The sequence below is a fragment of the Zonotrichia albicollis genome, chromosome 22 (genome assembly GCF_047830755.1).
Source record: "Zonotrichia albicollis isolate bZonAlb1 chromosome 22, bZonAlb1.hap1, whole genome shotgun sequence".
Taxonomy (NCBI): domain Eukaryota; kingdom Metazoa; phylum Chordata; class Aves; order Passeriformes; family Passerellidae; genus Zonotrichia; species Zonotrichia albicollis.
In genome coordinates, this window is record NC_133840.1 from 5,983,894 (window position 1) to 5,996,209 (window position 12,316).

General features: G+C 46.3%; 1 protein-coding gene across 6 annotated transcripts in view; it reads right to left on the reverse strand.

Moving 5' to 3' along the window:
- RFFL (ring finger and FYVE like domain containing E3 ubiquitin protein ligase) overlaps positions 1–12,316 on the reverse strand; it is a 30,902-nt gene that overhangs the window by 3,885 nt on the left and 14,701 nt on the right. For 5 of the 6 annotated variants that reach the window (XM_005495018.4, XM_005495021.4, XM_074556767.1 and 2 more), the window contains 4 exons: positions 7,343–7,527; positions 2,593–2,997; positions 1,055–1,126; positions 526–733 (listed from right to left, as the gene is read on the reverse strand). In XM_005495018.4, coding sequence (XP_005495075.2) covers positions 526–733; positions 1,055–1,126; positions 2,593–2,997; positions 7,343–7,522 — 865 coding nt within the window. In that variant the 5' untranslated portion in view covers positions 7,523–7,527. Of the gene's footprint in view, positions 1–525; positions 734–1,054; positions 1,127–2,592; positions 2,998–7,342; positions 7,528–8,250; positions 8,757–12,316 lie in introns of those variants that run through there. The other variant, XM_074556766.1, reaches the window with a different exon arrangement.

The following is a 12,316-nucleotide window of genomic DNA, read 5'->3' on the forward strand; positions in this document are numbered from 1 at the left end:
TTTCCTGCCTGGGCAGGGCATTTCCCTGCTGGCTCTGCCAGGTACCACGAGCCAAGAGATAAGAGCTCAGCAAATCCAGTCATGTACAGCCACACAGCTGTTGTGAGGGTGAGGTAGGAGTGCCCAGCTGGATCTGTTGGGGACATGCCCAACACCAAAGGTGAAGGATGCACAACACCAAGGGGGAAGGATGCACAACACCAAGGGTGAAGGATGCACAACACAAAGGGTGAAGGATGCTCAACACCAAGGGTGAAGGATGCACAACACCAAGGGGGAAGGATGCACAACACCAAGGGGGAAGGATGCACAGCCCCTGTGCTGCTGCTGCAGGGCTTCCAGAACTCTCTCCAAGGAGAGAGAGGAGTGGTGAGCAGAGCTCAGCTCCTTTCACTCTGTACAAAACATTCCCTCCTTCCTCCTTACTCTGCTGCACCAGAGATGTCAGCTAAGCTCTATTTCCTTCCACAGCTGTCCATGAAAAGGCAAAGCCTGGACAACAGGCCCATGTTTGCTGTCTCTCACCTAGATGCTGAAGGTCCTTCTCTCTGTAGAGGCGAGTGACCCTCTCCAGCAGCTCCCATTTCTCACAGCAGCCTTTGTAGTTGACGAAGTTGCGGGCGAGGATTTCCTTCAGCTGCCGCACCGAGAGCGCGTTGATGTCCCCGACGCTGCTCAGGTCAGACAGGGAGGCCTTCCTGCCCAGCACCAGGTTATCCTCGGAGTCACTGGACTGGGGAGCACACAGGGAATCAGTCATGCCCTCAGCACCCTGAACTGGGATTAAAATCAACTGCCAGCATGTGTGCTAGCAGGGATTCGGGTTTGGGTGTACAGAGAAATGGCTACTCTGAATTCATCTACCAGAAACACAAATCTTGAGATAGAAGTTAATAATTCCTGCCATGGTGTGCAAGTGACACCGGTTCTTTCTGTGTGTGGAGGACAAGATGATGTCACAGAAGGGGTTGGTCATTCTCAGTGTTCATGTCTGCTAGCAAATCCAGCCCAGGTAAGCTGGTATTCCCTGCCATCAATCCCAGGACACACCAACCTGTATCTCATCCTCTGCTGCTGCTTCTTCTGCTGCATTCTCAGCTGGGCTTGGAGGCACGTGACCATTGGCCTGCAAGAGGAAACGAAGCTTTCAACAGCTGTGAGGGAAATCAACTCCAGGACAGGGTCCCTGCAGCCCCTGAGCTCTGGAAGGACACAGGCAGGACAAGGCACAAGCCAGGACACTCACAGAGGGTTTTCCCTGGCAGCACTCACACAAAGTAACTTTAAAGCCCCAGTACAGAACCCCAGGCTGGATCAGGAGGAGACCAAATTTATACACAAATTTGTAATTGTGTATGTGGAGTCCTTCCCTGAGGGTCACACTGTGCTCTGGTGGGATGTCAGAGCTCTCAGTGCCAAGTTCTGCAGAACCCTCCTCTCACAGCTCAGATCTCACAGGAACCAGGCAAAATCTCCTCAGCTGGGGTCTGGAGTGGGCAGAGCCAGTGAGGGAGCAGCAGTGACAGGGCTGGAGGAGAAAGGCTGGGCAGTTCTTTGAACTCTTGATCAAATGAGCAGTGTAATTTCAGCTGACTCACCCCCAGCAGCCACTGCTCCCTCTGCTTTCCTACTGACAAAGAGGCTGTAATGTTACCGTCCCACTTATCCAAGTGGGGACTTGTTAATATTTACAGAGCCCAGGAATAACAATCAGGATCAAAGAGCCTGAACTGCAGCACCATGTCATGCAAGTCAGGACAAGAAGCTGAAATGGATCATGGGGCAGAGAGGGAAGAGAACAGGGCTGGTAAAAACTGGAATGGCAATATCCAGAAAAACAGGGAATGAAAATGCCTTTTAATGATTTGTAAAAAACGTTCTCCCAGGAGAACTCTTCTTTTGAACTAGATAAATCTGCTGAGGAAGCAGAAGGTACACACATTTTCACAGCTCTGGCCCACAGGAAACTGAATACACCCATTAACTTTGTAACAGGACAAGGAGCAGATGTCAAACACTGAGTCAACTTTCCTTTAGCAGAGAGCAGAAAAACAAACAAAGCAAGGTCAATAAAAAATAATTAAACTCAAATGCCCCTGCCGAGGTTCATCAGAACTGCAGGTTCATCATAAACCAAGACTTGGCAACAGACTCGGGGTTTGTCTTCCATTGATCTGAGTGCAGGAGACACCAAAATCCTCACCCAGCCCCCATCAGCTCCTGCTTTAGCCTGTCCTTGTTATCTGGCACAGGAATTAAAGAACAGAATCACCAATTTAATTACACCTACAAACATGTGCCAGAAACCATCAAGTACCAAAGGAAGCAGTCACAGGAGCATCCTGTGGCAAAGGAAGCGTGGATCACAGCACCAGAGAAAACACATCCCAGAGCAGTGGTGATGTTCTGAGAGTGAATGCTCGAGATATTCAGCACTGCCCACCAAATTTAATTCCATAATGAACAGCACATCAAAGTCAGTGACAGCAAATCACAGCTTTACACAGCAAAACCACATGCAACATCCTAGTAGCTAATCCAAAAATGGAGATGAATGAGTTTGCAAAAGATGGTTCTGGCCAGAGATTGTACCTGTTGGTGTTCCTGAGCTTCTGAACTTGAGATGGGATCTGCAGACACTGGGGACTCATCGTGTGAGGTAGGAGAGGCCAGGCTGGCTGGGGGGTGACTCACAAAGTCTTGCTGTTCACGGGCACTGGTATTAAATGTGTTTGTTCTTATCTGATCTTCCTGGGTAATTGCAGGCTGCTGGCCAAGGATCAGGAATACCAGGTCCTCCTTTTCACGACAGAACTCTGTGGAAATCTCATGGAGGGCCAAATAATCTCTCAGATCCTTCACCTTCATCTTGATCAGCTCCTCCCGCTGAAAAGCCGTGGCTCGGAAGCGCTGGCACAGGTGGCAGAGCAGGGGCCCACCCTCGGCCTGGTTTGAGCAGGACGTGCAAAAATTCTTCTTACAGTCCAGGCAGATGTGCTGGGAGAGAGAGGGGAAAAGTCAGAGCCAGCCCTGCCCTGTGCCAGCAGCACACGGTGCCACAGGCAGCAAGGAAGCAGCAGCTGCTCCTCAAGAACAATCAAACCTCCAATCCATGAAAAGCGCCCAGTGGTCACCCAAGTTCCTGGAGGAGAAAAAGGGTTGATCCCTGAGCAATCACTGAGTCTTAGAGAAGCCCCTTTCCCACTCCATTTACCCAGAATGAAATGTGATATCCTGACAAGATTCCCTCACAGGACAGGAATTTTCTGCACCTGCTCATGCGGTTTAAGGCAGAGGAAAATTGAGATTGAGGCAGCAGACTTGAGTGAATTCCAGCTAGTTGTGCACATTGTGAATTCCAGCTAGTTGTGCACATTGCTCTCTGCATTAAGAAGCTCCAACATTGAAGGAACTACTTAAAAACATTTCTCTTTCATAAATATCTGCTATAAATGATGTTCATCCCTCCTTTTTTTCCCCCTCCAATTTGCTGCAATCACTGAATTAATCTTGGTTGCACCATAAGAGGGACAGGGAACAGCAAGGTCTCACAGACATCAAAGAATCTGACATTTGTTTATACAAAAATAGCTTATTTTGAAAACAATATGCACACTTTATATCAGTTAGTGCTGGACAGAAAGTGTTGGAAGTTTTGGAAATGTTATGCCCCAGACAGTCAAAAACTTTACAGACTGAATTCTGTTGTTAAATGTTTATATTTGATACTGGTTCTGATCTTGTCACTCAGGGCTTGATTTTCAAAGTTCCAAGCACTCACAGTCCATGCTGACTTCTGCAGAACTTGACTGCTCAACCCTTTGGAAAGGCAAATTCTACATTTTCCAATAGGAATAGCAGCAGAGCAGCCACATTATGTGCCTGTCAAAAAGTCCTGAGGGAAGAGAGAAGTGGTTTCAGTGCTGTTAAAATGCCAATTCACAGTCTCAGAGGAGCCAAGCACCTCTGTGGAATTCTGACATCCCCATCCTTCAGAGCTGTGCAAGGGAAAACACACAGGTGGAGTTGAATTAATAAATATAAACTCAAGGACAAAAATCTGGTTTGTGAACTGCTCTAGTGATTGAAGAACATCTCTAACTTCCCAGCTGAAAGAAAGCTGATGTTTTACAGGTGTAAATACACTGCTTGCTCACAAAAGCTCTTTCTGATGCCCTTTTCAGGCTGAAACCCTCCCTGCTCCCCAGTTAACACTCCCAGGCCTCTCATTTAGAGCCTGTACTACACTCACAGTGACACTAACTGGAAAGAATCCCAATTTCCTGCTCAAGCATTTAAAGACTTTAACATTTCTACCACAGAGAGAAACTCTTGAAACTTTATCTCCAAACTGCTGTCTGGGGGCCTGCCAAGGAAAAGCAACTTTCCCCAATCACAAAGCAAGGCAGGAAGTGCAATTTCCACAGAACATCCAGCTTGGAGGAGTTTTCCTTAACTTCATCACCATAAAAAAATTAATATGTAATTGACTTCTTGTGACCTTGTGATTGCAGGAGCAATCCTGCTCCTTGGGGAGTTTTTAGGGCAGAGACAGGAACTGATGGCTGTGTGTGCCCAGAGCAGGGGAACAAAACAAATCCACAAAGGCACACAAGTGGAAAATAACCCTGTGGTTACACTGCCCTGTGAATCCCCCATCTCTGACATGGCAGCCATCAGATGAAGTGAGATTTTAAAACCCCAACAACGCAAAAACTGCACAAAACAACCCAAAACCCTGAAGCAGCCCCGTTTTCTGTGGCAGGGGAAGCCTCCCCATGGCCTGCAGGCTCCAAAGGGAGCTCCTGGATTGCCAAGGACTTTCCACCAGCCAGGAAACCCCTTGAGCACTCCCACCTTGAGGTACCACCCAGCAAACACAGCACAAGGGCTCTCCTATCAAACATGTTCTTGCAATTAACAGTAATCCTGCCTCAGTTATCAAAGGATGCATTTGGGAAGTGAAAATAAACCCAGGCATGTCTCTGACTTAGCAGCTCAGCACTAGGATTTATCTTCAGAGACAGACAAAACCTCCCCAGCCTGTATCTGAGCAGCAAGTGTTTAAACATGGATATTTTGGCTACATCTCAGCATCAAGCAGCTCTTACACTTCACTGAAAGAGCATTAATTCAGGGCACTGTGTTCTTCAGAAGGATTAGTTTCAAATGTTGTTGCACATTAAAACTTTCCTAAAAGGTCAGGCCACATCTGCCTGCTGCTCACTGACAGCATGGTCAGACAGCCCTCAAATGCTTTATGTGGGGGAGTTTTGATGGTTTGTTGGTTTGGGGGTTTTTGAAGCAATCTAGGCTAACCTTATGGCCACCAGTGCAGAAGGAATTAATTTTTATCCCCTGTATTTTAGAATAAACATGAACTGGTCACTGCAGTTCAAAGGTGCTGCTCTCCCAGGAGAGAATGCAATTTTCCATGCTGTCCTAGCAGCACTGTGAGATTTCACACACTGCTCCCTCCATAGCAACAGCACCGAGGAGTTCCCATGGCTCACAAACACACCAGGCTGTTCCAAGGGATGTTTTTCTTCCCCCAGAGAGCTCAGGGGTGAGTCTGGCAGCCCCTCCTCAGCTGTTCCAGCACTCCCACCTGCAGCACAGGGCTGCAGTCACCCCCTGAGATCCCTGCTCAGGAGCTGGGCAGCAGGAAGGTGGGAGGAGGTTGGGGAGCTCCCTTTGGAATACAGAATATAAACCTCAATTTCCCTGACAGCCTGGAGCAGGAGCAGCTGGACATGAGCACAGGTACAGACAGCAGATCCCACAGGAAAAGGGGGAAGCTGCTGAGGGCAGGAATGTTTTCAACAGCTTTAGCAGATCCTCCCCAATTTGTGCATCAGAGCATCCCCTCCCCTGTCAGGGAGCTCAGCTGGAGCCACTGATGGCTCTGAACAAGACCCTGCTCTAAGGGCAGCTCACACAGAACAGGATTTTAGGGGATCCTGGGGCAAACAGGGCTGTGCTTGTGCTGCTGAGCTCACAGCTGCCTGAAATGGTTTCATTTCACAATTACCTTCATCCACTATTGGCAACCCAACAGCAAGTGCTGAGTCCAGGGTAACCCTCCACAAGGACATGTGGCTGAGTGAGGACAGAGTCAGAGACAAAATGACAGAGCCATGAGCAGGGAGGGCCCCACTGGAGCTGACCCAGCACCAGGAGCAGCCTCAGCTCACTCACACACCCAACAATTTATCACCAGGGCTTGATTCCTGAAGTAACTGCACTCCTCAGTGCAAAAATGCATCAACACCCTGCTGCCCTGGGAGCAGAAAGCAGCAGCTCTGCCAAGCCCCACCATTCCTCAGATGTGTGTCCTCATGCAGAAATAAAAATCAATTTATAAACTTTCCCATATAATCTAAAAGGGCTGTGGCCAGAATTCACCATTATTTTTAAATTCTCATATCCTTAAGTTCAGTAACTATCAATCAGACACTTCTTAAGCCACAGAGTGTGGACACAGAACAATTTTCCTCACTGGAGCATTTTCAAGCAGCATTAAAGGACCCACCATGACCAAATAATGCCCCAGGCAGGGTTTGCTGTCAAATTAAGTCTTGTGGTACCAATTATTTTGGCATTTATACACCCACAAATCAAGTTTACAAGAAAGATAAAATTGATCTGGGTTTGGTCTGGGGCTATTTTTGCTCAGCAGTTCTACACACACCCTCAAAAACTTCACTGGCTTTTAGTTTGAGCAACAATTGTTTGGAAAACAGATCTTCCTTTACTGAAAGCACAAACATTATTACACTTCTTCCCACAATATTTATTTTTAAAGGATATTAGTGCTTTTAAATAAGAAATTTCATAACTTATGCTCAAGTTAATGCTTCTTTAAGTGATTATCAGCAGTTTGGCTTTTTCATTGAGGAAATCTGCTGAAGGATTTCCAGTCACATTTGTCACTCTACGACATGAAATAAAACAAAGTGGACTCTGGACTGTCCAAGGTAAAAAAGAGGGAAAGTTTTATTCTGACTCCAACATTTATAGATTTCCAGAAGTGACAGTGGATTGGAGGGTGACAGTGCCACCTCTCCAATGACACTGGACAAACCAACAGCCCAATAAATTTCTCCTCCTCCATAAAAGAATTCAAAACAAGGAGTTATTTACATAAAGTGTGTGAGAAAGTTCCTTACAAGAATGTAAACATCAGAAGGCTTAGAAAATCTTAAACTTAAACACATTAATTGTGAGAGAATGACTGAAGACCCAGCGCCAGGGTGAGCTGTCTCCTCCCATATGGGGTGTGCAGAGGATTTGTGTGTAAGCTGAGTGTCTGTAGGTGAATGAAGGCAGGCTGAGCACTCACCTTGCTGGAGGAGCTGTCAAAGTGCAGCCCACAGGCTTTGCAGCTCTGCTCAGAGGCCGTGGGAGAGGGGAAGGAGCTGTAGCCAGGGTTGGAGTAGGCCTGGGCCCGGGCTGCCGGCGCCGGCTGCATCTCCTCAGGGGAGCCATCCACACAGAACCAGTTACAGCAGCTCGCCCACATAGTACCTGCCAGGAAAACACTGTCAGGGCTGGCACACAGCCTGGCAGCTGAGGGGACAGCAAAGCAGCAAGTGCAGGTCAGTGCCCAGCCCTGGGTCATTGTTAACAGCGTGTTTGTCAGTGTTGATCCTTTCCTCTGACACAAAACCCACACGCTCGGTCCAGCATGATGCAGCCTTGGTGAAAAGGGACAAATAAAGATCAAAAGAATTTTATTGCTGGAACTTTATAGAGTTAAGAGACTACAAAGAAGATAAGATAAAATTTATGTTCCACTTGGCTATATCAGATTCTGAGTTTGCTCTAACAGGCAGTTTCTGTTTCACATAAGCTGCAATACAGGATGTAAAAATACATCAGGAAAAGAACACAAAAGCTCAAATTATATAGCACAGAACAGTTAAATAAAATCAGCAGCAGGATGGCTATTCCTCAGCTCTATCCTAAATCCCTCTACAGATTTACAGCTACAAACCCAAAAAGATAAAATAAAAGCAAGGACAAACAAGCCACTGATTGCACACAGTGCAGTTCTAGGCTGAATTTACAGCATTACAAGGCTGAACCATCACACAGCAGCTCAATGCCAATAATGCAAGAAAATCAAATACTGGCTTTGGTAACTTGCTTGGGAAAACAACAGCAGCTGAAACACAAAATTATTTCCGTTTTTTTTCCAAGTCAAATTTTATATGTAAAATATATACACATACACACACACACACTTACCAAAAATCCTAACACAGTCCAGTGCAAAATGCTCAGTTCCAAAGTCTTCTCAGACCACCTCTGCTGCAATATTCCAGAAATACACTGCTACAAACTTGCTTTTGGGAGTTTACAAAGAAATCTGAATTCATCTGGGCATTCAGTTTCTGGAGCACACACCATGTGTCATCACTTAGGGCTAAACTGAATACAAATTGCCTCCTCTGCATTTCTGCTCTCACATGGGAGTTCCTGAACTGTTTCTTTTATGTCTTAAAAATCAGCTCCCTCACTGATAGTGCTCAGCAACTGCTTGATTTTATAAACTTCTGGAAATAAAACATCTCTCAGCTGCACAGCCAATTCACTGCTTGTTACTCAGTAAGTATTGTCACTGTGAAACTCCAGATTCCCAGGGGAATGGGGCTGGGAAGGGAATCCTAAAGATTATTGAGTATAACAATTCTTTTTTTAAGCTGTGCTGAAACTTTGGGGCTGATGTACTTGAATTGGGAAGCTTTTGCACTCTGTTCCAGTAGGTGTTGCTTTAGTGGCATCTTGGATCCTTTCAGAACCTGGCTGAATGTGGCTGCTCAGAGTCCCTGCTGTCCTGCAGAGATGCTTTTCAAAGCCCACAGTGTGAGCTGAGCCAGGAGCCCTCCCTGCAGGCTCAGCACATTGCAGAGTTTAAATCCAAATCTCCACATTCACACCATGGATTCGTGGTGGGGCTGATTGCTCATTGCTGCACTGGAAATGACACCAGGTCTCAATAAATAGTGTGGATTGCACTTAGGCTGGCAAGGAGATCCCAATAAATACACAGAGGAAAGCACTGCACCAACAGAAATCATCTATCATTCAATCTCTATTAGCTTTGCCCTGCAATCAAACACACACTTCAGATGGCACAGATAAAAGAAACAATTTCCCTTTTTCTCTCTGAATGTTAATTTCCAGCTCTCTGTCCCACTCAGAAGTTAACAGAGCCTTTCTTCGGCAAAAATACAGAATTTCTACTTGAAATCACGTTCTTTGGGAGGTTTAATTTGTTCTGAGGAATCACAAATCTAAACAACATGAAAGCTGCACAGTCCAACAAGCATTCAGAGCCTCCAGAGCAGGGGAAAACTGCATCCAGAGTTCAGCTCCCTTCCTGTTTCAAGGACCCCTGCAAGCTGAAGGCCACCCACGATAACAGAATACACAAATGCTACTGCCTGCCCCCAAAAACTTTGTTTTCCTAGAAAAAGACAGCCTACTAATTCACTCTGGAACATTGCAACATGTCAAACATTGGGAAGAAAAACACAAGGCAGTGCACAAACTGGGATAAAATAAGACAGAGTTCAGCATTCAGCTGGGGTTGTAGCTCTGGGATTGCCAGGAATGAAAAGGCCAACAAAAAGCTCAGATGTTGCTTTAGAAGAACCTTAATCCTGTTCAACTGCAAAAGCATAAAGGGAAATGCCCATAAACAAACAACTGAACAACCAGGACTGTCCTCTGATCCATAACATTTTTCCAAAGGTATAAAAAGGAGCACAGATGTAAAACACCTCTGTAGCTGCCTACAGCAGCAAGAAATACAGGTAAGATTCAGCAAATTTTCCATTGTTCTGGACAGGATCAGCTTTAGAGCCAAGGAAATGAGCAGTGCCACTGATAGAGCACTCCAAGTTACAAACAGAATGCCTCAGTGGAATTTCAGGCTGATAATTTCAGTCATAACTCTTACAATGTTTGCTACAGAAAAATTATTCCCTTATTTACTCTCTTACCCATCTGGAGGTACGTGGTCAGCACAGCCCAGGAACTGCTCATTTCCTGGATGGATGGATGGATGGATGGATGGATGGATGGATGGATGGATGGATGGATGGATGGATGGATGGATGGATGAGATCTGGCAGTCTGAAGGTCAGAACCAGAGAGTCCTGGCCTGTCTAAATCCTGTGAATTCCCTGCAAAGGAGCTGCTGTTCTGCACCCAAGGAGCTCCACAGCTACACCAAAGTGACAAATTAATGCCCAGACAAAAGAACACCCAGTGGAAAGAGCTACTTGTGTGTGTTGTGCTTCAGGGTTGGGAAAATACTTCCAGCAACTTGGCTAATAACAGTGTGACAGCTTGGAAAACTCAATGACAACATGGATTTCAGGAACATCTTGAATAAAAGATGTGGATTTACTGGCACAGATGACATTACAGGCACTACTGATAGCAGCATTACCCTTGGACAAGGTGCCTGCACTGCCTCATGGAGCCACAGAAACAACTGCTTGAGCTGGCTTTGGCAAACTGGAAGCTCCATGGCAGGCGCCCAACAGCAACTGCTGGCAGCCAAAAACCACCTGCCCTAAATGCTGAGTGCACCTTGTGCTTGGAGCATCTGCCAGGGCAAAGGCAGAGGGAGTTTCACCAAGGGTGGAGACACCAGATCAAACAGTCTGTGCTGGACCTGCAAACACATCCACCCACGTGGCAGTCAGCACCCTGGGAAGGGGCTGTTTCATCTTCTTTCCTCAGTTGCTTCAAGGAAAGCCAGAAGAAATCCAGTAAATGACAGGGAGGCGCTTCCCATGGACAAAGTGGTGCCAGCACTCCACCATGCTCTGCTGGACTGCTTTTATTGATTTGATTATTTTTTATATATGCCATGAGTCTCTTGACTGGATTTAAACAAGAGAGTGAAATTCATTTCATCACAAGTTCATTAACATGTTCTACACAATGCCAAGAGTTCTGTATTAATTTAATTCTGAAGGAAATACCAGTGATGCCAAAGTTTTCCTCCCATACATAGTTGGAGACTATGTTGAATTCATGAAGACATAGTTGAATTCATAATGCAGGTCTGGATTCTAATACTTTCCATCTTCATTTTAAGAAGTGTTTGAACTCAGGCTCTCACTCCATATGCAAAATCACTGCCCTAACCTTGCTAGCTGGAGTATCAGGGATCACAGCCTCCACACAGGAGTTATTACACAATTATTACATGCATGTGTAAGAAATGGATTTCATCAAAGGCTGGGCTGTGGCTGCAGAGGGAAACTGTGGTTTATGTTTGAATATAAAATCTGCCTTTATTTTCCTAAGGGTACAAACAACAAGGGACTAGAGCAAGCCAAGGAACATCTCAGAATCAATGAGCTTCCAGCTCTGTATAATAAAGCTCTCAAGGACTGGGCCTGGCTCCTTGTCGTGACTGCTCAGGAATTCAGCAGCTGGAATGCAGCAGCACCAAGGAGACACTTCCATCAAGGGATCAAAAGCAACTGAGCTCCCAGGAGCAGCTGATTCCACTCCCACACAAGAAGAAACCACAGCAGCAAGTAGTTCTGCTCCTGAGAGGCCTTTAACCACGGGAACAGCAGGGCTGATGACCCCTGAGGCCGCTGCAGATGGAGCTGGGTGCCAAAAAGGGAGGGAGATGCAAGAGAGCAGCTCTGCCAGGGCCAGCTTCCCTGCAGGGCTGTTTGCTCAGCAGCCCCACAGCTGCCCCACAGCTCCTCTGCTCACCCCAATGAGCTCCCTGAACCACCCATGTTGTAGACCCTGGTTGGGCATTTCAACCGAAGATTTAGCCCCTCTTTTCGATTTGTTGAAAGGGGGAGAGGAGCTTAGTTCTCCTAGGACTCTTACCCCAGAGGCACATGTAGCTCTGGAGAAAATACAAAAGGATATTTCGGCCAGGCAGGCCCACCGATACCATCCGGGCCTGCCTTTCAAATTTATTATACTGGGAAAATTGCCACACCTTCATGGCATAATACATCAATGGGATGTTAGTCTGAAGGACCAAGGATCAGGAGACAAGCTCTTAATTATAGAGTGGGTCTTTCTGAGCCACCATAGGTCCAAAAGAATGACACGGCCACAGGAGTTGATAGCAGAACTGATTCTCAAAGCAAGATCGAGGATCAGAGAGCTTGCAGGCTGTGATTTCTCATGCATACAGATCCCAATTAAATTGGAATCGGGCCAAATTAAACTAAAAAACTTTGAAGAACTGCTGCAAACTAATGAATACCTTCAGTTTGCACTCAACAGCTACACTGGGCACATCACAGTAAATCGGCCG